Below are 26,589 nucleotides of genomic sequence, written 5' to 3' on the forward strand. Positions count from 1 at the left end.
CTTGGCTTACCGGACAATGCCTGGACCTCTTGCTTCCTCGGCAGCTACATGGCATCTTTCTGCTGACTCACTTTCTGCCTTTCCTCTTCCCAGAATTCTACTTGTCTGGTAGCTCCGCCTATACTTCCTGCCTGGCTATATCCCGACTGTCCATTAACTGAAACACCTTTATTCATCACCCAATAAGACAAACATATATTCATAGCATACAGAAGGACTTCCCACATCAATGTGCTGCTGTTAGCACAGATGCAGATACTTCGTCGTGCCTTCCCCACTGTGGGGCTCTGGAAATCTCTCAGAAGCCATGCACTTTCCTGCCTTTTGTGGTGTGTATCAGGTACACATCACAGTGACACAAAGACAACTAATAATAGCCTTGGTACCTGTTGGTAGGATCATAAAATGATACTTCCATTATGAGAAACAGTATGAAGATGCCTCAAGAAATAAAAATATAGTTACTACACAATCCAGCAACCCCACTTCTAAGTACACAGACCCAAAAACTGAAAGCTACATTCCAAAGAAAGAGTCACAAATCTACACTCATTACTTCATTGTTCAAAACACTCAAGAGGTGACAGCAACTCAAGTATTTATTGATAGACAAATAGAGAAAATGTGGCTTAGACATACATACAATGGAAATATCATCTAGTCAAGAAAAACACACAAAAAAATATATCACATACTACAACATGAATGAGCCTTGGAGACATCATGACACCTGAAATAAACTTATTGCCAGGATCAGAGGCAAGAGTTACTCATCAATGCATACACAGTCTAGGCTTCGCAAGGTTAAACAACTACAGGTATCTATTGCAAAAAGTTAACACTAGTGAACTTAAAATGATCAAGAAGTTTTGCTGTGTATTTTTACCAGATTTTTTAAAATAAAATAATATGAATCAAATCTGACTTTCAAACTACTCAGCATAAATATAACTATTTATAATTTATCATTATAATAAAAATGATATCAAGAAGATTTGCTGCAAAAGGGATTTCACTGGTTCTGTAAACCCAGTTAAAAATCTGTCATCTGTATCTGGGGAAGGGCAGAAGCTACAACTGCCATTGCTAAATGGACATGATGTGCCTATCAAATGGCCTTCCATTTGTTGATAGTTTGATGCTGCTGACGGCTCTGCTCAGAGAAGCTTCTTTCTGCAGTGTTCACTGGTGATCGCAGAGACAGATAACTGGTCCATGTACTGAGAATGAACCACTGCTGAGTGCCCAGCTATGAATGGGACATCTATGTCACCCCTACCCCAAGGCTCAGGGACCAGCATAAAAGAATATAAGAGCTTGAGGGGGGAGGTAGTGGTGTAGAACAATTTCTCTAGTCTGACGTGGCTCTGTTATGATCTCAAGCTCATAGCAGCTGCAACACCTACAGGAAACTGAGCCCATCAGCATCTGGCATGGAGGGAGGAGGGAATTGAGAGGCCCACCCTTCAGTAAGGATTTATAGTCACTTAATAACTGATGAGAAGAGAGAGGCATAAAGGGCCAATGTTCCTGTAAACAACCAGAGTGAAAACTTGTTGGGTCATAACAAATAAAAACCAAGATTTGAAAGCAGTGAAGCAAGTTGGGAAGAGGTAGGTAAGCAGGACAGAGAGAGATCAGGTGTGAACATGACGTTACGTCATTTACAAAAACTCCATAATGACATTCATTGTTATATCTAACTATTATCTACTAACAAAATGTGTCTATAAAGCTAAATAATCAGTAAACGATGGATTTTTCTGTCCTCACCAATTCTGCTCTTTGTTTCCCAGTTGGGAAGCTCATGGAAAGAGCACAGTCGTTCACTCTAAGAATTTGCTTTCATCTTTTCCTCCATCCCTTTCCCTTCCACTCACTCTGTCCCCAACTCAGAAGCCATGTGCTGACTGAAGAAAGTAGAAGAAAAAAGACTGGCAGTGGTCCACAGGAGGCACTGTGGTTCCAGGAACAATGAGGGGAAAGCTGGAGAGAAGCTCAGCATGGGCTTCATGGGAACCACATTGTCTATTCCACTTGAGTAAGACGGCAGCTCTATCAGCCAGAAAGCAAGTACTTCAGTACTCAAGACTTCCGAAACCACTGAGACAGCTGCGGGTGTAACTCTGTGGAATAGCATGCTCTAAGGCTCTAAGCTTAATCCTCAGCGTGAAGAAGAAATTATTTGAAATAATAAAATACTATTATACCCTCATTTACCACGTACCATAACTCATTTCAAGTCAAAGGTGACAAAAATAAGAAACAATACAATATAACAGACATTTTCTTTACTTGGTGAGGAAACAAAAACTAAAACATTTCTCATAAATTCGTAACTTAGTCCATTAGAAAATATCTCATTCTACAATCTCTCTGTGGCGATTTTCCATCAGTTTCATCGTGCTGTGCTTCTACAATTCTGTTTGGGTGAAAAACGCCATAATAAACAGTAAGAAAAACAATACCAAGGAGAAGGGCAAGAACTACAATGGCACTGATGGGGATAAAATAGTCTGAATTAAAAATAGAGAGAGGGTAAGTCCAGAACACAGTCAAGATTCCCAGGGTGCCTAGCACCCTTATAGTATAATAGCAAGACATTGGACATTTAGTATCCTGTCCCTTGATATTAAAAAATGTAAACACAAGGATGACTCCAACAACAATCCTATATAAGAACTCCATACTTAGAGAGTTACAAAACTGAGTTTGCCTTATACATGCCCATAGGAAACCTATGATCCAAAGGAATAACAGCAGAAACAAGGCAATCTTTACATCTACAAACAACAGAAGCACAATACTCAGTGTCCATGATAACAAGGTGAACAACTTGTAAAAGAGATAGGTGAGTTTGGGACAGAACCCACTGAGGAGATTCTTATCAGGCAATGACTTTCTTAAAGCTACTTGATAGTCCACTGTTGACCAAGAAATAGCACAGCAGGAAATCATGATGACTGCATCTACAAAACAAAACACAAAAGACATGCTGGTTTAAGAATGGTAACAGTAATACTAGCAAGAATTGTAACCACAATAGCAAATTAGCATGCTTGAGCAGTGTAGACACACACCAACACGTCAGGCAGTTTACTTGTGATTTTGATACCCCCACATTGCATTAGAGGAACCAAGGTTTGAAGAAATGTATTACTTGATTCTTATGCAACTAAAAAGGAATGGAACTGAGATTTGAAACTAAAGCTGTCTGAAAGTTGGTGTATTAATGAACTACAGCATGCTGCTTTAGAATAAACTTGAATAGATTCAGTAAAAAAACACCTTGGCTAAACACAACTATGTCTAAATTTTCTACACTATTAAGCTTTGACCTTGTAAGCATACCTAATTCACTGAGAGATAACTTAATGGGGTATGAGACAGTTAAACAGAAAATTAACATAAGTATACATCATTAACAAAATTATTTTTCATAACTTACAGACTCTTAGTAGTGTTAACAAATATGCTGTGAGATTTCTCCCAGCAAACAGCCAAAGAAGTTCATTGTTGTTCTAGAAATGCAAGCCATTTCTCACCCCACTGTCCAAACAGAGGATGTTTTAAAGGTAAAGCAAATATGTGAGAACACCAAAGTGAAGGTGGTCACTGAGTATGAGTGGCTTTGAGTCGCATCTGAGGTCCACACGTGCCTACTCATCTTTCCAATGATGTGTTTCTTGTTGAGGCTGGGCAGGGCCTCGTAAACACACTTTCTCCTCTCTTGGTCTTGCACAAAATACAATGGATCTGGACTTATTTTCTCCTCTTGTTTAATTAAAATATCACTCTCCCTTTTTTGCCCAATGACTTTTAAAAACAATTTTTTAAATCTTATGTCTAGAGGTGTTTTGCCTACATGTGCCTGATATCCACAGAGGCCAGAAGAGGGTGTTGGATCTCCTGGAACTAGCATTGGAGATAACTGAGAGTCATCATTTGGCTTCTGGAACCTGAACCTGGCCATGTGCAAGAGCAGTAAGTGCTCCTAACTGCTGACCCCTCTTTTCAGCCCATGTGATGTGTTTTTGTATTTGGTGATTTGTTTATTGTTTCGTGAAACTGTGTAGTCCAGGGTAGTTTTGAACTCAAAATAATCTGACTGCCTCAGGCTTCTGAGTGCTGGGATTACAAGTGTGCACCACTGTGCCTGGCTTTAATCGCTACCAAATTAACACACACGCATGGCTTTAAAAGCTCTACAACCCCTAAAGGAAACCAGCAGTCACTTTCTCTAGGTCCTCTCCCCACTGAGCTGTAACCCCAGCTCCACTAGCCATCGCCCTGGCATACACTGTCATATTCCTACATAAACACAGTCTTTCCATCTTCTATTGGAATCTTATTGACACCTTTGTACTGGTATTTTTGTTATTCTACCAAGTAGTATCTTTATCCTTAAGTGTTGACATTGTTCCTTTATTCTTCTAAGATCAAAGAATATGCTCAATCTTATAAGCCCTTTCTACAACATGATTTTTAGTTTTCATTTTTTAAATTAGCAACAAAGGATCTAGTTATCACTATGCCATTTTCAAACAGTGTTTTAGTAACTCCCTCCTCCTCACCTCCCCATCACCCCTGTCCCCATAGCCTTTTTTCTGCTTTCTTGTCACATGTGCCCCTCCCATTCCTTAGCTGCATTTTGTAACAACCATGTTGGTCTCTTTTCTAATTTTTTATGCTTTAACTGAATTTACATACATTTATATGTATACATGCATACCTTACAAGATAGAGTCTGTGTATGCGGGAGAACATGTGCTTTTTGCCTGAGTTTGAGTCATCTGATATAATATTATACTATCCAGGTTCATTCATTTCTTACAAATTTCATTCTTGCTTATAAATAAGTAAAATTCCATTGTATATATGTGCCACATTTTCATTATCTATTCATCTGTTGATGAACATCTAGTTTGGGTCCATTTCCTTGCTGCTCATAATAGAGCAATAATAAATATGACAGTGCCAGTATTCCCTGTTAGGATATAGGGGCCTTGTAGTATGGTAGGTCCACTTTTTAATTTTTTAGATACTACTGTATTGATTTCTCCTAGCTTGTTCATCTTTTTTCCCTATCTTTGCCAGCATCTGTGATATCTACTTGACTTGGGTGAGATGAAATCTAGAAATCATTTTAACTTACATTTCCCTGATGGCTAGGGATATTGAACACTTTTTCAGATACTTATTGGAAGCCAGAAATGGTAGTGGATGCCTTTCATCCCAGTTCCCAGGAGGCAGAGACAGGAAGATCTCTGATTTCAAGGCCATCCTGATTGGTCAACAGAGTGCCAGGTCATGCAGGGCTACGCAGAGAAACCCTGTCTCAAAATAAACAAAGAACAACAATAACAAAAAGATACTTATTGTAAATCCGTGTTCTGTTGATGACTATCGAATCCATTACCCCATTTGCTGAAAGGTAGTTTGAAATTTTAGTGTTTAATATTTGCAACTTTTTGTACATTCTGCATATTAGGCCCTTATCTGAAGTACAGCAGGTACAGATTTTCCTCCTAATCTGTGGGCTGATTGCTCTGACATAGGATTTGCTGTGTAATAATTCAGTGTGGTTCCATTTGTTGGTTCTGGAGGCTAGCTCCTGTGTTGCCAGGGTTCTGTTCAGAAAGTCCTTGCCGATACCATTCCCGGGTTTTCTCTAGCAGTTTCAACATTTCAGGCTTTAAATTATGGTCTTTACTCCATGTTGAATTGATTTTTTGCACAACATAAAAGATACGGTTTTCATTTCATTCTTCTGTAGGTGAATATACAATTTTGTCAGCACCATTTCTTAATATTAAAAATTTTACATTTTTTAAATAAAAAAACACATCATTTTCCCCTGCTCCTTCCTCCCTCCCATATTCCTGTGTCTTGTTCCCTCTTAAACTCATGGCCTTTTTAAAAGTTGTTACTGTTACTGTTGTGCATGCACACACACTTTTACACACATGCTTCCATATATAAAGTCAACCTGCTTAGTTCATTTAGTGTTGCTTGTATGTATGTGAATTCAGAACTGACCACTTGGTATTCAGTAACCAATTAGGGGTTACATCTCTGGGAAAGACTATTTCCCCCAGTCCCAGAATCCTTAGTTGTCTGTAGTATCTTGCTATGGATGGGGCCCTGTGAGATTCTCACTTCCATGTTAACATGTCTATTGGTGTTATACTCCTTCAGGTTTTGTTTAGGCAGCCATATTGGTGAGGTATTGTGGATGAAACCTCCCTGTCATTTCTAGGGAACACTTCTCACAGCAGACTCTGGCTCTTACAAGAATCTGCCCACTCTTCTGCAACGTTCCCTGAGTCTTAGGTGTGGGAGTTGTGTTGCAGATGTACCAGCTGAGGCTGAGAATCTCACAATCACTCATTTCATAACAAGGTTGGGACTTTCTGTAACAGTCTCTTCTATTGCAAAGAGAATTTCCGTGATGGGGGTGACAGCTACATTTATCTGTGGGTACAAGGACAAATATTTAAAATACTGTTAGGAATTATGATGGCTTAGTAAAATGGCAGTGGTAAGTCCTCCTCTAAGGTCCTTGACCTCACTAGTCCTTATTGGCTGGCTAGGTAAGAAACACACGACTTTGCTCCTGCTGAGCTGGCCTTAAGTTCAATGAAAGAGCTGTTGGTTACTGCTGAGATAATCACTATTGCACCCTTAGGATTGCCATGCCATCCTAGTTGTGGTTCATAGGTGCTACAGCTGGGTAGGATCATTGGCTGCTTCTCTCCCTTGGAAACTTGCATAGAAAGTTCCAGTACTATGGAAGCTAGTTCTCAGGTGTTGGGGTGGCTTTCAAGTCAGGTCCAGCCTGGGTCCCTGTTCCTTTGTCTAAAGTGTGTGGTGTCTTCAGAAATAATGCATTAACTTCTACTTCTGAGAGGCAAACAAGGACAAAAACAATAGCCTATATTGTTTGGGGGGTCTCTTGGACTCCTCTGACCAACAACTGGAAGAGATGTTTCTCGTGCCTGGTATTGGGGTTGTTTTTAGATATCTGTGACTCTTGGGGGAGACTGTTAGGCCAAGCCAACATCATTTCTTGAATGACTGTCTTTCTACTGCATGTTTTAGACAACTCTGTCAACAATCAGGCAGCCACGGCTTGTTGGTTTATTTCCAGACTCTTTATTCTGCCAATTTAAGACTGCATTTATTACTACTTGATATTTGTTTTGTGGACTTTGGTGGGTCCATGTGAATTCTTAGATTATTTTTACTAGTTATAGGAAGGATGACACTGGAATTTTGATGGAAATCACATTGAATCTGTTGAGTATTTTTAGTAACTCAGTCATCTTTACAACATAGGGTCTGCCAAGCCAGGAACATGGAATATCTTTCCATTACCTAATATGGTCTTTGGTTTCTCTTTTTTTTCAATGTCTTGATTGGGTTTATTCCTAGGTATTTTATTTTTGTGAGCTATTTAATTTTCCCTAATTTGTTTCTCTGTGAGTTCTTGGTATATATGAAGGGTACTGATTTTTGTATAATGATTTTTGTGTCCTACAACCTTAATAAAAGTACTTTATTAAGTTTGCAATTCTTATGGTCTAGGGAGTCTGGAAGTACAGAGTTACACAGTCTGCATTAGGGACAGTTTGACTTCCTCCTTTCATGTGTTTATCCCTTTTATGTCTTTCATTTGTCTTGTTTATCTAACTAGGACTTTGAACTCTCTATTGAGCAAGAGAGATAAAAGTAGGAATCTTTGTCTCGTTCCCAGTTTTAGAGGAAATGCTTTCTATAAGTATAATATTGGCTATCAGTTTCTTGTTTATGGCTTTTACATTTTGAGGTATGATCCACCCATTCCTAATCTCTCCAGGACTTTCATCAGGAAGGCAGGTTGAACATTTTGGAATCTCTCCCACATCTCCTTCTTAAGTCTACTTATATAACATATTACATTTATTGAATTGAGTGTGTTACATTAACCCAGTATATCTGGAATGGCACTCATTTGGTTATCGTCTATGATAGTCTTTGTGGTAACATGATACTTTTATATTTTGAATAATTTTCATGATTTTCAAAAAACATAAAAACATGAAAAGAATCATTCAAAATTCCACTACCAACAGCAGTCTTACTTAACATTTTGGCACACTTTCATCCAAATGTTTCTTCCTAGTCACTTATGTGTATCCTTAAGAATATGTTGATAGAAAACCTTATGAACAGTTTTGATTAAATTTGTTTTCCTATGTCATTAAAATTTCTCTGAAAAGACTCTTCTAAGAACTATATGTTTTATTTTAAATGTCTACAGAAAGTTAGCCAAGTTATCTGTTGATAGATAATTACAACCCCTCCCCCCACCTTTTGTTTGTTTGGTTGGTTGGTTGGTTTTGGTTTTTGACTCTGTGAGACAGAGTTTCTCTGTGTAGCCCTCTGACTGTCCTGTAACTAGCTATGTAGACCAGGCTGACCTCAAACTCACAGAGATCCACTTGCCTCTGCCTCCAGAGTGCTGGGACTAAAGGTGTGCAGGACCACTGCCCGGGTATTACTTTTAAATAACTCTTCAAATTTTCCCTTGAAAAAAAGCAATAAGGAGGCAGTGGACACATGCATCCATTCCTACCCAGAAGCTATCTCCAATTGACAACCCCTTGCAAATGAAAATATAGTTTTCTCCAAGGGAGCCTCACCGGGGAAACAAACTACTCTTAAGTGCAGGCTGTATGCCCAGCAGTGGATGGCCAACAGAAAATGAACTCAGTGGCGTCTTTGGAGGTTCTTTGTCTCATAATGTTGTGTCAGGGATTTTTCTTTCTTGTTTTATTTTTAACTGTCTGTCTGTCTGTCTGTGTATCTATGTGTTACCCTACAGGTTCTTTGCACATATAGTATGACTTCTGGTTTTGTGTTTTTATGTCATGCAAACAGTGGGTTTCCACGTCTATATCTTCCTCTTGTACCTTTTCTTGGGCTCTTTTGCCCTATTCTGATTTGTTTGTTTTTTATGTTATTATGATTTATCTTATTTTATTGTTATCTCTTAGATGCCTGTTAGTTTTCTAGGGAGAGACAGAAAGGGAGTAGATATAAATGGGAGTGGTAAACTAGAAGTAATAGAGGGAGGGAAACTGTATTCAGGACATATTGTATGAAAAACTCTATTTTAAATTTTTTAAAAGATCAAAAGAAAAAACAATAAAGATAAGGACAGAATCATACCTTAAAGATGCAAAAGTGTATCTGTGACATCATTTAATAGTCATATATTTTCAAATAACCTAAATTAACATAACTAACACAGTGGCTGGTAAATTATGGTTTATCTGTCATTTGTAGCATTATGCATGTGATAAGAAGAATGAGGGAACCCTTCTCTACCGATTTGGACAGTGCTGCAGGATGTACAGTTGAAAACAAAACAAAAAACCAACTACTATCTTGTCTTAAGGGAAAAAATAAAACAAAACATAGCACACACTGATGGGGGATGTCCTTCTGTACATATGTTTCTCTTATTGGATGATTAATAAAACACTGTCTGGCCAAAGAGGCAGGAAGATAGGCAGGACTAGGATGAAGAGAATTCTGGGAAAGGTAGGCAGGGAGAGTCCACCAAAAATAGTCACCATGTAGTTGACAAAGGAGTAGAAGGTCTGGACATTCTCTGGTTAGGCAAGATCACATGGAAATATATAAATTAGTAGAAATGGGTTAATAATTAAGACAGAGCTTGCTAATAAGAAGCCCTAGTCATCTGCCAACAATTTTATAACTAATATAGCATCTCTGTGCTTATTTGGGGCTGAAGTGGCAACGGGACCTAGGCAGGACAAGAAAACTTTCATTAACTGTACACTTTTTCCAGGTTCTCTGAGGGACCATCTAGTAGCCAACAGCAGTGGTTTCCCTTCTAGGTAGACAAGAAAAGAAACATAAAGAACAGAAATAGAGATTATATCTTTACACATTTCTTAATACTTGAAACATGCTGCTGAATTTCATTTCAAAAAATAAACTTTTGGGAATTAAAAAATTCTAAAAGTCCTGAGATTTATGAAGTTATAATAAGATCTCAGTGGCATATATCTAGCCAGGGGTATTGAGAAAGACTTACACTGACTTAAATTTGCCTGACCACGTTCCAGAAAGGCATAGAGCTGAAGGATGAGTTGTGGGCAGCCTTCCAGGTAGGTCTCAAACAGCCTGAGCATACTCAAGTCGGTGGTTATGTCTATGGCTTCTTTATGAGGATCTGTTTGTTCCTCCATGAAATTACTCGTCCTTTTGCTGTGTTTGAAAACCACATGGTAACCCTTTCTCAGGGCAAACCAATACCTATAAAATAAACATGAGCATTTCTCTTCAGTCACATACTTTTAGACATTAAATTCACTTTAATTAACATATTAAAGATAAAATTATGAATATTTATGAGATATGGATGCTTCAAAACATGTACTTTTCAATGTTTAAATCAAGTTAAACATTTCTGTTACTTCAAATATTTATCATTTCTTTCTAGTGGAAATACACAAAAATCCTTCTTGTAGTGCTATATTATTGTGATTTATTAAAGCTTGCCTGAGGATTCGGAAAACAAATCAGCCACAAGCCATAGAAACCAGGCACAAACCTTTAATCCTAGAACTCAGGTTTAAGACACAGATGGATCTCTCTGAGTTCAAGGCCACCCAGGGATACACAAGATTGAATCAATCTAAAAGAGTAACAGAGCTCACGCCTTTAATCCCAGCAATAGAGGGGTATATAAGACAGGAGCAAATTCAGTAGAGGCTTTCTGTCTCCAGCCACACTGAGGAGAGGTTACAGTCTGAGGCTTGGTGAGAGGTCTTGAAGACAGGATCAGCCCATTTAGCCTGAGGTAGAGGTAAAAAGCTAGTGGCCAGCTGCTTTGCTTTTCTGATATTCAGCTTGCAGTTTGAACCCCAATATCTGTCTCTGGCCATTTGTTTTTTGTGTTACACCTAGCTTTTTGAAATATACAGACAAGGTCATTATTTATAGGCATCCTATCATGCAACAGATCCTATTTTTTTTCTCTTACTTTTATTTAGCACCTACACTTACATGTTTTTATGATGTGTATATTGATGTACATATCGAATAAATATAAGTACAGAATTTTCCACAAATATTCTTCGGTGCAGGTCCTTTACACTCACTCCACAGGCTTCATGGAGATTCGGACCTCATGAAATTTTAATGAGTAAGTGATATGTGTATTAAGTACAGATGGTCATTTTTACAATAGTCATGAGATAGTCAGGAACACCTCTCATTTCTCAATTAGGAAAACTAAGGCTGCCAAGGGTAAAATGATTACTGATTCTTATACAAAGAATAGTGGGCCAATGGAAAGTTCAAACCCAGAGTCTGTGATCCTTAACTACTGTATTTCAGAAGACAAGCAATACTTTACTATTGTGATAGTTTGAATGTAATTGACCCCCATAATCTCATAAGGAGAGGCATTATAGGAGGTGTGGCTTTGTTGGGGTGGATACGGCCTTGTTCGAGGAAGTGTGTCACTGTGGGAGTAGGCTTTGAGGTTTCCTATGTTCACGATACCACCCAGTATCTCACTCACTTCCTGTTGCCTGCAGGATATGGGACTCTCAGTTATCTTTCCAGTACCATGAATACCTGCATGCCACCATGCTCCCCACCATGATGATAATGGACTGGACCTCTGAAACTGTAAGCAAGCCACCTCAATTAAATGTCTCCTTTATAGAGTTGCCATGGTCATGGTGTCTCTTCACAGCATAGAAACCCTAAGACAAGTGTTTATCCATTTATCTTAACTACAATACAAAACATTTACTCACAGAATGTGAAAGTTGAAGAGAAAATTGAATCTTTTCCATTGAATTTAGTAAGTCATTAATGCCAGCAAGGCATTCTCTGAGCAAATGGTTCTCATAGTAGAAATACAAAAGAAAACAACAACAAAAACCCTCCAAGACTCTTAATGTACTCCTGCTCAGGACCTTCTCCTGAAAGAACTTTTAAATAAATACTAGCTACCCGCCTACAGATAAAATCCATAATAAACAAAAGTTGACACATATTTAGAAGCAATCTGAGGCTAGGAGAAAGGCAACCAAGACACTATTTCAAAACATATCAGAATTCCTTACCTACTATCAGTTCCTTCATGTATATAATAATAGGCAGACAGACATAGATACAGGTGATATAGATATATTCACCACGCTGTTTAAACTTAAATGTTAGGAAATTCTCAAACCCTGTAAAAGTTATTCCCAAATATCCTGGATTCTAACGTTAAACATATCCAAACTCTAAACACTTCATGCCACTTATGATATGACCTCCACGCCCAAGTTAATCAGGTAACCGCTCACCCAGATTATCTCACTAGTTCCATAACTGTTCTTCCTGGTTCTATTCTTTAGGGGAGGGGTGTGCCACAGTATTTAAGTGGAGTTCAGAAAACTGCTTTGGGGAATGGGTTCTCCCCTTCCACCATATGTGTTCCAAGGATCAATCTCAAGTTGTTCAGCTTGGCAGCAAGCACCTTTACCTTCTTATCCATCTTGCCCACCCCAGATTCTACTCTTGTTCTTCATCCTACTCTCTTCACAACATCTAGATTGAATGCTTTGAATATAATTCATATGCCATTCTTCTAGCAAAAATGTTCCAATGATTTCTATCAGACTTAAAAACCCAAATTATTACTATGTCTTCTAATATTCTCCATGATCTGCTTCCACACACACTACCATCCACTGTCTTTCCATTTTCTCCCACAATTCCAGTGTGCTGCCTTGCTCCCTTTCACAATTTAAAGGCTGCTGTCTTCACTACTAAATGTACCTAGACCTTTTCTAAACCCAATATATTTTAATATTTGGCTCCTTAACTTTACAAGTTTCTACTTGGTTGTCATGTCTATGAATTATATTCCATATGGGCTAGATGCCCAGGTAAAGAAAATACCAAGAACACTGACAACTTCATGATCTCTATTCTCAATGGTCTTACAATTCAATAGGCATATCAAGTATATCTACTGCTAACTGCAATATAAGGCAGAAGAAATAAGCAAGCATTAGAATATAAATACCACACCGTAAAAGTATAGCATGGAAGAAAATTAACATTGCTTGGGCCTAATTTATAATAGAAACCTTAACTTGGGTCTGTTCTGGATTTCTAGCACAACAAGAAATGCCTGATTCCTATTTCTGAAGTGGTTTATAAATCAGTAGGTTAAATACTATTCAAAAGCATGAAATTACATAAATATTATCAATTACACATAGAAAGCCTAATTAACACAGGCAGCAAAAACTGTTAGAGGAAAATATGTCAGTGTTAGGAGTAGAAACTCAGCCAGGTGGGGGTGGCACAAGTCATTAATCCAAGCACTTGGAAGGCAAAGGCAGGCAGATCTTTGTGAGTTCAAGGCCAGCATGATCTACAATGTGAGTTCCAAGACAGCTGGAGTAGTTGCACAGAGAAACTCTGTCTCAAAAAAAAAAAAGAGTAGTAGAAACTGAAACTCAGCTAAATATGGTAGCGAACACATAGAGGCATGGTATGTGTATACATATACATGAGGGTCACTTGAGCCCAGGTGACAGTGAAACCACATCTGTATCAATAGGTAGTTAGGTAGATGGATGAGAGAGAGAGACAGAGACACAGACACAGACAGACAGATGACAAACAGATGTTTCAATGGTTAGTGTTAATTATCTATTTGACAGAATCTAGACTCACCTGGGAGAGGGGTATCTGGGCATGTCTGTGGGTGATTATTTTGATTTAGTTCATTGTTGTGGAAAGATCCATTTTACCTGTGGGCAGAGCTATTTCCTGAGCAGGGGATGCTGGACTCTATAAAATGAAGAGCTTAAAGCTAGCGCACATTTATCACTTTCTGTTCCTCTCTGTGGATGCAAGGTGGACTATCTGTTTAAGGTTCCTACTTCCTTGAATTTCCCACAAGGATGGATTGCACCTTGAATTGTGAGCCAAAATAAACCCTTTCTCTCTTAAATTGATTTTGTTGGAGTCTTTTCAATCCCACCAATAGGGAGAAAAACTGAGAGAGACAAAAATTCTAACAACATCAAAATGTCTTGGTTCAAATCCAGATTCTATCAGTTTCTAACCTCTCACTGCTCAGTTTCCAAAACAGAAAACTTCCTTCTGATCAGTCGGCATCGCTCCATATGAATTGTATATGTAAGATGCCCACGTGAACCATGTACAGTGCTGTGTACGTCCCTGGGAAACAAAGTGAATAAGCTGTCTACACTTACAGGGACATGAAGGAGGAGTTTTGCTCAATAACATAATGGTTCATGAAAATTGTGTGTGTGTGTGTGTGTGTGTGTTTGAGGTTAATTTCATACAAAGGAAGATTTGAGTATAATTTCTTGACTCGTAAGACATTGTTCCAGTTTATGGAACAAATAGTCAATAAGTCCAAGAAAAAGAAGCAACACCTTCTTAGCATAATGTATCCCCATATATCCTTTCACTTGAAAAAAATAAGTTTCAGGTCTTATTTTCCAGTAATGAATTGCTGTTAGCAGGCAAACTTCCTAGTGACAAGGGATGAATTCTGAGAAACACACACATACCAGTGAAAAAGAGAAAAAAGAAAAACAAGCAAAACCAGGAAGGAACCCAAAGGCCTTGTGTGAACTCCACTGCATGGCTAGTTGGCTTCTCCTCTGAAGACGCCCACATTCCAAATTACACAAGCTATATACAGCTCAAGACTAGTCAAAATATCCTGATGAGAAGCTCAGTGAGACCCTCCAGAGTAGTAGAAAGTTGGGGCATTTCAGCAAAGAGAAAGCCATGGGTACAGAACCCATCTCTACACTTACTTTCCTCAAGCCTTTGTGCATTCCTCTACCTGTAAACATGGAGTAAGACTTCAAGAACCAGGAGAAAACAAGTAAAGGGAACCCCTAGAGATTTCACCAGCTAGCTACATCAGGGAAGAACTATGAATTTGACTCTCACCAAATTAGAAGTGACAGGCAAATATCTCATAAATTCCCCAAGTCCCAGAAAATGTCACAGTGTAGAAGCATAAAGTACATCTCAAAACTAAGAGATTTTACCATGGGGGAAAAACAAAAGAGACCTGCCCAATCTACTCTTCAAACAAGCTCCTGTAAAATAGCAAGGGGATTTGCCTGTAATTTGGCTGTTGCTTTGAAAGAAACCAATATCATTTCAAGGTGTCAGTCACCTTGTAATACTCACAGCACAATGAAAAAAATTACTTGACACACAGCCAATGAGGAAATGTAACTCAAAACAAAGAGGGAAAGCAGTTCAAAGAAACATCAGCTAAAAGAAATGCAGGAACACATGACACTGATATTGAGATAGGCAAAAAGTAAGCATGAGAACTATGTTAAGGAGTCTATGATGATATTATGGGTGAAAGGTTGGAAATGTAAAGAAAAGACATGCATGTAGAATAAAGTATTTAATTGAACTCTTGTATAAGTAAAATACACAAAATCAAAATTAACTGGATGGAATTAACAGCAAATTTAGCCAAAACTAAACAGATCATTGAAGTAAAGATGGGTGCTAGAGCTTGAATATTTGTGTTTTCCAAAATTCATATACTGAAAACTAATTTCCATGTGATGTATGGGCGATGCTTCAAAGATAACTAAACGATGGGATTAGTACCCTATAAATAAGACCCAAAAGAGTGTCTTACCCTCTCACCAACTAGCTAGACATTCCTAAGAATGAGGAAGCAGGACCTCTGTGGTAGTTTGAGTAAGAACAGTCCCCATAGGTTCATATCTTTAAACATTTAGGGAGTGGCACTATTTGAAGGAAGAAGTATATCATTGGGGATGGGCTTTGAAGTTTAAAGGCCCAAGCCAGGCCCAATGGCTCTCTTACTGATGCTTGTGGATCCAGATGTAGAACTCCAGCTCCAACTCTAATACCATGTCTGTGTGCTGCTATGCTTCCTGCCATGCTGATAATGGACCAAACCTCTGAACTGTAATTCAGCCCCAGATAAATGCTTTCCATTACAAGACTTACTGTGGTCATGTTATCTCTTCATAGCATTAGAACAAGACCACTTGCAAGAAAAATAAAAGGAATTAGAAACCATAATGTAATCAAAAGAAACCAAACTCAATAAATAAAAGTGTCATAATTTAACTAATATACCAAATCCTAGACATGTATGACAATAAGATAGAAAAGGTACAATTTAAGGGGAGAAAGAGGGTAAAACATAAAAAGGGTAGAAAGACAAAAGATGTAAAAAGCAAAAGGAAAGACAAATATCACAAGTGTTCTCCCATATACGGAAAATCAAAACATATAAAACTCATGAAACAGAAATAAGACTATTCTAGTGGGAGAAGGAGATGAGGAAGAGGGACAAGAGGGATAACAAAAGGATGAATGAATGTAAGCAAAGTACAATGAGACACATGTATGAAAATTATTTGTCGGGCGGTGGTGGCGCACGCATTTAATCCCAGCACTCGGGAGGCAGAGGCAGGCGGATTTCTGTGAGTTCAAGGCCAGGCTGGACCGACAGCCTCCAAAACAATACAGAGAAACCCTGTCTCGTAAAACCAAAAAAAAAAAAAAATTACTTAATGAAACACACTATATGCATGCTAATGAAAAAGATTAACACAAAAATACACCTCCTAAAGTATAATCTTTACATCTAACTATATAACTCTCAGCGGTTATATGTGCCACACATTAAGTCTTATCTACTATAGATCTATTTGCACATCAACAACTAACCTTTACGCCATTCCTTCTCAGTGAGAATGTGCACTTCCAGAACTAAAATACTGTCTTTCAGTTTCTCATTGCACATTTTGTTTCTCTTAAGCACAGTAAAATACCTTTTAAATGAAAATAGTATATTCATGAATCTGGAAAATTCTGCCATTATAGAAATGACTCACACAAGCAGCAATAGTAAAGAACAAGTAACCTTTGTGCTATTTTCAAATAAAGAACCTTTGTACCTTTGCTCATCTGACTACTCAGCTACAAAAAAAAATGGTTGTGTCTGTTTGAACTAAAGAATAGCAATGTTGGCTACAACCTCTCCAGGTTCACATTCAGTCCTGTAGCAGTAATCTTGTAGGACCCCCTCCTCCTACCTCATCTCCACTCAGTGGGGATTCCACCTCTTGGTACTGACCCAGACTGACCCTACCATTTCATCTCTGCCTCTCCAGACTTATCTTTTGTCCTATATAGCCTGCCTGCAAGAGCCCCTTCTCCCCACATGCCTCCATTCCCTGGGAACTCCCTCTTGGTATTGACCCAATCCTCTCCCCCAGCTCTTTCCTACAGCCCCTCCTATCTCATTTCCTTTCTGTGACTCACCAACTTGCTGAAGCATTCTCTATCAAGGACCACACAGCTACCATATTTGCCTAGGATCCAGAGAAGGCAACAACAACAGAAGACCAGAATACCCAATCAACAATAGCAAGACCAGGCATCAACACCAAGAAACACCTCAAACAAAACTCAAGATACCTAGACCTGAATGCAAAAGCACAAGCATGAATAGCAAAGACAAGATACCTCCACCAGCAACAGTAACCTTATTACAACAGGCCTTGCTTGAAAGATGCAATATAGCTGACGTACAAGACAAAATTGCAGTTATGAATATGTTCAAGGAGCTTAGTGGGATATGAATAAATTCCTTAATGAAGTCTGTGAGAACACAGACAGTTGAATAGAAGAATGAAATCAATCCAAGACATGAGAGTAGAATTTAACAAAGAAATACAATCACTAAAGAAAACCAAACTGAAATAAAACAAAAGAAAATTTTAGGATTGTAAACAAAAACCCCAGAGGTAAACTTACCAACTGTGGTGGTTTGAATAAGAATGGCCTCCAGAGGTTCATATATTTGACTGTTTGGCTATTAGGGGAATGGCTCTACTTGAGGGGGATTAGGAGGTGTGGCTTCACTGGAGGAATTGTGTCACTGGGGGTGGATGCTGGGGTATTAAAAGCCCAAGCCAGTCCCAGTACTTGCTCTCTCTTCCTGCTTCCCTTGAATTGAGATGTAGGACTCTCAGCTACCATGTCTACCTGAGTGCTGCCATGCTCCCCACTATGAAGATAAACTGAAACTGTAAGCAAGCCCCAATTAAATGCTTTCCTTTATAAGAGCTGTCATAGTCTTGGTGTCTCTTCACAGCAATGAAACATTGACTAAGACACCAACAAAGTACAAGACATAAAAGATAAAATCTTGGATTAGAAGACATACAGAGGATATTGAGAGCTCAGTCAAATAAAATGGTTGAGGAGTTTCCATAGGGGTACACTTCCAGTTTATCAGGGAGTTGTGTAGTTTGGCATCATTCTAGAAACCTATGCAAGGGGGGAAGGGGTTGTAGCCCAGTTCAGAGTAGAAAAAACTAGAACAAAATGGAATTCTTGAGGTTAACTAGAATCTAACACTGTACGGGAAAAAGAACAAGTAACATATAAAAGCAGACCTATTAGAATAACAACTGACTTCTCAATGGAAACTCTAAAAGTCAGAAGGACCTGTAAAGGTGTTCTACAAATTCTGAGACCTCAGATGCCAGCCAAGACTACTGTACCCAGCAAAACTGTCACAATTTACAAAGGAAGAAAGAGATTTTACAATAAAACCAAATATAAGCAGTATCTACCTACCAGTCCAGCTCTACAGACAACACTAAAAGGAATTTCGGTCTGAAGAGGATAACAACACCCAAGAAGACAGAATTGATGGATGCCAGGACAGAAATAAAAACAGGGAGAAAAACACATACCTTAACAACAAAATACCAGGAATCAATAAACACTACTCATTGATAATACCACAATATTAATGGTCTCAATTCCCCAAACAAAAGACACAGATTACCAAACTGTATTAGAAAAAAGGATTAATCTTTCTGCTATATACAAGAAATACACCTCCCTTAACATCAAGGATAGACATCATCTTGGGGATTAAGGATGGACAAAGATATTCCAAGTAAATGGACCCAAAAAAGAAGCAGATGTAGCCATTTTAACAGAAAAAAATAGACTGCAAACAAAAACTAATCACAAGAGATAGAGAAGGATACTACATACTCAATAATTGAAAAAATCTACCAAGAGAATAATGTGATTATAAACATGTATACACTAAACTCAGGGTACCCAAATTCATAGAAGAAACACTATTACAGATTAAATTACATATAGCCCCTCATATGCTGATAGTGGGAGACTTGCATACCCCACTATCAAGACAAAAACTAAACAGAAAAATGCTGAAGATAACTGATATCATAAATCAAATAAACCTAACAGACATTACAGAACATTTCACCCAACACAAAAGAATATGACTTCTTTTCAACACCTCATGGAACTTTCTTCAAAATTGACCACATACTTGAACATAAAGCAAGTCTCACCATATATAAGAAACTTGAAATAACACCCTGCTTCCTATCTGAGCACCATGGATTACAGTTGGGTGTCAACAATAGAAAGTATGAAAATAGGCCAAGACAGAAATTAGGATGGAAATAAAATATTTAAATTAAATCAAAATGAAAATACAACATACCTATGCCTATGAGACACAGGGAAGGCATTTCTAAAAGCAAGTTTAGAGGTCTAAGTGTCTGCATTAAAAAATTAGGGAGATCTCATATTAGTAACTTAGTAATACATCTGGAATATCTAGAACAACAAGAATAAATAACACCCAAAAGGTATAGATGGAAAGAAATATTCAAACTTGGGGAGGAAATCAATTAAATAAATACCATACAAAGAGTCAATGAAATGAAGGGTAGACTCTGATAAAATCAATAAAATTGACAAACCCTTAGCCAAATTAGCTAAAAGACAGAGAGAGAAGATCTAAATTAATAAAATTAGAGATGAAAATGGCTACATTACAACAGACATGGAAGAAATCCAGAGATTTGTACGAATATATTTTTAAAATCTTTACTCCACCAAACTGGAAAACCTGGAAAAAACTGGGGAATTTATTGATATATATAGCCTAACAAGGTTAAAGCAAGATCACATAAGCAATTTAAACAGACACATAACCTCTAGTGAAACAGAAGCAATAATTAAAAGTCTCAAATTCCCCAAAATGCCCAAGGCCAGATTGATTCATCACAGAATTCTACCAGACCTTCAAAGATTAATTAACTCCAATACTCTTCAATTTATTCTACAAAAAAATAAACTGAAGGAATGTTGTGTAATCTTTCTATTAGGCCACTATTATGCTGATAACAAAATCACTCAAAGACCCAACCAAAAAAAAAAATTATAGAGCACACTATCCCTTGTGATATAGATGCAACAATTCTCCATGAAAAAAAATCCAAACTGAATCCAAAAACATGTCAAAAGGATTATACACCCTGGGCTTCATTCCAGGAGGGATAGTTTAGCATACCTAATCAATAAACACAATCCACTATATAAACAGACTGAAAGATAAAAAATATATCATTATCTCAATAGATGCAGAAAAGGCCTTTTACAAAAATCCAACATCCCTCCATGACAAAGTCCTAAAGACACTAGAGATGCAAAGGATATACAAAGAAGATAATAAAGACTATTTACAGCAAAACCCACAGGCAACATCAATCTAAACAGAAACACAAAGCATTTCCACTAAAACAGGAACAAGACAAGATTGTCACCATCTACTAATCTACTCAATATAGTACTTGAAATCTTAACTAGAGAAATAAGACAAATTGGAGGAGATCAAGGGAATACAAATTGGAAAGAAAGAAGTCAAAGTATCTTTATCTCCAGATTATATGATTTTATATATTTAAAAACTCCACCAGGAAATTTCTACATCTGTTAAATACTTTCAGCAAAGTAGCAGGCTACAGAGTTAACAGAGAAAACTCAGTAGCTTTCTTTATTCAAATAACAAACTGAAAAACAGATCAGAGAAACAGCATACTTTATAGCCTCAAAAACATAAACATCTTGGGATAACATTAATGAAACAAGTAGCAGACTTGTATAATAAAAACTTTAGGACATTGAATAAAGAAATTGAATATATCACAATATAGAAAGATCTCTCATGTTCATGGATTGGTAAGATTAATATTGTGAAAATGGCCATTCTACCAAAAGCATTCTACAGATTCAATACAATCTCCACCACGATTACAGTACAGTTCTTCACGGAAATTAAACAATTTTCATCTTTATATAAACACACACACACAAGATACCAAAGACCAAAGACAATCTTGAATAAATAAAATAATGTCTAGAGGTATTACAATTCCATATCTTAAGTTGTATTTCAAAGCTATAAGTAATAAAATAACATGGTATTGGGACAAAAACAGACATGTTGATAAATGGAATCAAAGACCATGCACCTATAAACATCTGCTTTTTGACAAAGAAGCCAAAAAGGCACACTGAACAAAAAACAGAATCTTCAGCAAATAATTCTAGTCAAACTGGATGGCTGCATGTAGAAAAATGCAAATAAATCTGCATTCATCACCCTGAACAAAACTTGACTCCAAATGGATCAAGGACCTAAACATAAGACCAGACACACTGAATATGACAAGAAATAAAGTGGGAAATAGGCTTGAAGTCACTTGCACAGGGAAGGTCTTTCTGAACATGATAGTGATAGCACAGACATTGAGATCAATAACTAATAAATGGAACCTCATGAAGGTAAAAATCTCCGCATGCCAAATATTGAACATATCATTTGGGAAAAGCTGAAGGCTACAGAAATGGAAAGGGTCTTTACAAATTATATACCTGATAGGTCAGAGGAGTGATGGAAAGGGAAGGCTGTATTAGTGAGTCCAGAAATGATGTACATAAAAACTGATGGTTGAAAGCAAGCACTACATGCCCTACTTGCAAATGGGGAACCTCTCACATTTGACTGTGTAAATTTAAAAAAAAAAGTAAAATAACAATGCTGGGGATTAAACATAAGCACTCACCTTGTAAAAACTCCTCCTTGAAAGCAATGAAGTAGAAGAAAATAGTGCTCATTTTCTTGTCCCGTTTTCTTTAGATCATCTTTCAACCATGAATAGCTAAAACACTGGACTATGAGTGTTCCACAAAGCACAAAGCTTAATGTTAAAACACCAAAAACATATTGTCCATTGTGGAAATACCTAACAGATAAGAGGATGTCTGCAACTAAATCAGTTACATAGATTATAATGCCTAAAACTGACATTGTGAAATTGCATTTGGTATATTTCATTATGAATGACTAAGACTCTTCGCTACTCTTTTTTCAGATACAAAAATGGGGGAAATGCCAGAATGAATATTAGTGTATCCTGTGACTTAGCACTGAATTTTAATTTCTATTCTCTGAGTCTACTTAGAAAAAAGAATATGGGAATAGAGTTCAGGGACATAGTGTTTATCTGGCACTCATGAAGTCCTATATTCAGTCCCTAATGACAAAGATAAATAAATGCATATTACGAAATTGGAATGCTAAAACAAAAGTAAATAATTTTAACTTTCTTTAAAAAAAAATCTCTAAGCCAGGCGGTGGTGGTGCACGCCTTTAATCCCAACACTCGGGACGTAGAGGCAGGCGGATCGCTGTGAGTTCAAGGCCGGGCTGGACCGACAGCCTCCAAAACAACACAAACCCTGTCTCGTAAAAACAAAAAAACAAAAAACAAAAAAAAAATCTCTAATCCAGATCCAGTGATACAAGAAGGTCTTTCCATATCTTCTCTTTTACCATGTTCTTCATTACAGATAGCAATGTCTAAAACAAAACAAAAACACATTTCTAACTCTTAACGATAAAGACTGGCCCATGATTTTATGATCCTATGTTTCTAAATGAAGCATATTTGCTTGAAATATGCTTTTTATATTTAAAAAAGTCAAGTCTCAAAAATATAGTTACTAGTAGATAATGTCATCTCAAACTCAAGTACTTATCATTTAAAGCTATGTTTTCTCACAAAGGTATTCATTATAGGACCATTTGTACTGGCAAAAATGCAAACTACCTAAATGCTACCTGATCCCAAATCACACTACAAAGCCATAGTAGCACAAAAACACAGTTAGCACAAAAACATACATGAATACCAATACATCAGACTAGAGGACCCAAAAATAAGCCCATACAGCCACAGCAATCAGATCCATCATGAGTGTCAAAACCATACATGAGGGAAAAGACAGCCTAATCAAGAAATGGTGCTAGGATGTCTGAATATCCACACATAGGAGAATGAAATTAGATTCCTATCTCTCACTTTGTACAAAAATCAATTCAAATATATCAAAGACCTTAATATGAGACTTGAAACTTTGAAATTAATAGAACTTAAGAGGAAAAATCAAAACATAGGTATAGGTAAGGACTTTCTGAAAAGGACTCCAAAGGCTTAGGAAATAAACTAAAAAGTATCTTCACAGAAAAGGACAGATCACAGGAGTGATACAGCTTGGAGAATGACATAAAAAACTTTGGCACTTATTAGGGATTAGTACCTAGACTCTATTAAAAAATAGAAAAGGCAAACATTAAAACAAATTTTCTAGTTCGAGGCCAGCCTGGTCTACAGAGCAAGTTCCAGGATAGCCTCCAAAACAATACAGAGAAATCCTGTCTCGAAAAACAAAACAAAACAAAATTATGTAACGAATGGGCGAATGAATTTACCTGATAGTTCTTAAAAGAATGAATAAAACTACTCAATAAACACATTCAAAATGTTTAATATCCATAGCTGTTATAGAAACATTCATCAATACTACATTGACAGGATAGAGAGATAATTCAGCCATCAAGAGCATGCATTACTGCTCCAGCAGAGGAACTGAGGTTGATTCACAACACCCACCATCTATTAGTATTCAGGCATCTGTACTGGCCTGCCTTTGGAGTTCTGACAGGATATACCCTCAGCTGCTGCCACTAAGAGCATCACCTGTGCCTGTTCACTATGTTCCCTTTTAAAAGGGCCCTGCTCACCTCCCATCCCTCTCTCTTTCTCTATCTTTCTCTCCCACTCTCTGTTCGTCCATACACACCCCTCTTTCCTCTCTCCTGCTGCTCCTGGCCCCAGAGACTGGTCTCCCCCGCTCCCTTTTCCCCATTTTATGATACTTATCCCCTAATAAAAACACCTCCACTTGAACTCTGTTACATGGTGTCTTTCTCTCAGATACCACTGTTTTTAAATTACAACAGAAGTTCCCAACACCCATATCAGCAAGTGACTACTGTTTTTTAACCTTAGTTCCAATGGATCTGATATCTTCTTCTGGCTCCAGGGTCACTAACTCAGATACTCAGATATATGCAAACCTTACACACACACACACACACACACACACACACACACACACACTTAAAAATAAAGAACAAGTCTTAAATAAACAACTCAACTGAATTTAGATTCTCCACAACTCAATCCAAATGACAAATCATCAAATATTCCAGCAACAAATAATACCAGTGAGGATGTGGCATAAAAGGAACCCTCATATACTATTAGTGTGGATATAAATTTCTGTAGTCACTATGGAAATCAGTTTGCCAGTTCCTCATGAAGGTATCAGCATAGATGTCTGTCAACAAGTGAATGGATGAAGAAAATGAGGAATAAATATACAATAAAGCATTATTCAGTCATTTGCAAAAAAAATATTGGAGCTGAAGATTATCGTGTTAAATAAAAGAAGCCTCAGGAAGGCAAACATGTTTTCTCTCATATGCAGAATATAGACTTTTAGAAAGTACTCAAAAGCAAAAGGAGTACTATTTGGAAAGAGAAAAGAACAGTAGACAAGATGAAGAGGGAAATGGAAGCAGTTATTGGGAAGTGAATTAGATTGATGTACATGTTATACATGTAATGGGTGATGTCCTTCTGTATTTATGTTTCTCTTATTGGTTGATGAATAAAACACTGATTGTCCAATAGCCAGGCAGGAAGATAGGTAGGGCTACCAGACTAGGAGAAGGCTGGAGGGAGAAAGGCAGAGAGAGGCCTCAAGGAGATGCCATGCTGCCTAAGGAGTAACATGCTGAATTATGTGTAAGCCACAGCCTCGTGGCAATACATAGATTAGTAGAAATGGGTTCATAATTAGGACAGAGATAACCAGTAAGACGCCTAAGACATCAGCCAACAGTTTTATAATTAATGTAGCCTCTGTGTGTTTATTTGTAGCTAATCAGCTATAAGACCAGGCTAGAAAGAAACTCTAGCTACATGCATAAGAATATCACAAGGGCAGGGTGGTGGTGATACATGCCTTTAATCCCAGCACTTGGGAAGCAGAGGCAGGTGGATCTCTGTGAGTTCAAGGTCAGTCTGGTCTACAGGGTTCATTCCAGACAACCAGGGCTGTTACACAGAGAAACCCTGTCTTGAAAAACAAAAAAAAAGTCATTTCTTTATAATATAATAAAAATAAGACTATTTAACAGCCGGGTGTTAGTGACACATGCCTTTAATCCCAGCACTCGGGAGGCATAGGCAGGTGGATCTCTGTGAGTTCAAGGCCAGCCTGGTCTACAGAGCAAGTTCCAGGACAGCCTCCAAAACAATACAGAGAAACCCTGTCTCGAAAAACAAACAAAAAAATACATATAACAACAGTACAATAGCTATGAAAATTCTTAATATGAATTTGAACCATAAATTCCATGCAGGATTTATATCTATAAATAGGCACAGAGAGATGCACTCTTTTATAATAATAAGAACTGAAAACTACCTAAATGAGAAGCCTACTTCAATAAATTATTATACATATTGATAGCCAAAGGATGCAACCTTAAAAATATTAAGTAAGTTCATTTGAGACGATCTCAGAAGACCTCTAAGATGTACCTAGTGAACAAAACAAAAGCTAAATGATATTATGGTTTTTAACCATATATGGAGAGAGAAAGGAAGTGAGAATGGGGAGAAAACACAACTTCAGTCACTGACATTTAGGCTTCTGTGTTGCTTGAGTTTTTACCATACACACATATACTTGTGTGCTATTTTAAGAGTAAAACAAGAGTAAACAACACGAGTAATTTGAGTTACTAGAGAAAATGTTTATCCTACCTGTGAGCTAACACTCACTTAGGACAAGGTGCCCTACACTGAGCTATATATCGTGAAATGAGCAAATTCAGTTCTTTCAGCAAATGCAGAGTGTAGACACTGTTATGATCCCTACTGTTTAATGTTCTGGGTGCAGTCTGATAACAAGACTTACCTGATGCAAGCATTTTTGTTTTGTTTTGTTTTTCCTAATTGCCAGTAGTTCACCAAACAAGCAAGCAAACCCAGATTTCTGTCTGCTACACTTTGCCTCAGATTTGAGAATACTGTATTCTATGAACTGTAACATTCTTACAACATATATATCCAAGTTTGCTCCTCTTACAGTAGCTATGGCTTAGTTATAGAAAACAAAGATTTTGAACATATTCCTGCCTTCATTCCCAAAAATCTCTTTGGATTTTGCTGTGTTCCATTG

At 37.5% G+C, this 26,589-nt stretch overlaps 1 protein-coding gene across 3 annotated transcripts in view; it reads right to left on the reverse strand.

Moving 5' to 3' along the window:
- Positions 1-581: 581 nt before the first annotated feature.
- The window catches only part of Xkr9 (XK related 9), a 31,915-nt gene continuing 5,907 nt past the window's right edge, over positions 582-26,589 (reverse strand). For 2 of the 3 annotated variants that reach the window (XM_040741425.1, XM_040741424.1), the window contains 2 exons: positions 10,109-10,329; positions 582-2,969 (listed from right to left, as the gene is read on the reverse strand). In XM_040741425.1, coding sequence (XP_040597359.1) covers positions 2,341-2,969; positions 10,109-10,262 — 783 coding nt within the window. In that variant the 5' untranslated portion in view covers positions 10,263-10,329 and the 3' untranslated portion in view covers positions 582-2,340. Of the gene's footprint in view, positions 2,970-10,108; positions 10,330-22,055; positions 22,659-26,589 lie in introns of those variants that run through there. The other variant, XM_005066760.4, reaches the window with a different exon arrangement.

The sequence above is a fragment of the Mesocricetus auratus genome, unplaced genomic scaffold (assembly GCF_017639785.1).
Source record: "Mesocricetus auratus isolate SY011 unplaced genomic scaffold, BCM_Maur_2.0 Super-Scaffold_6730, whole genome shotgun sequence".
Lineage (NCBI taxonomy): Eukaryota > Metazoa > Chordata > Mammalia > Rodentia > Cricetidae > Mesocricetus > Mesocricetus auratus.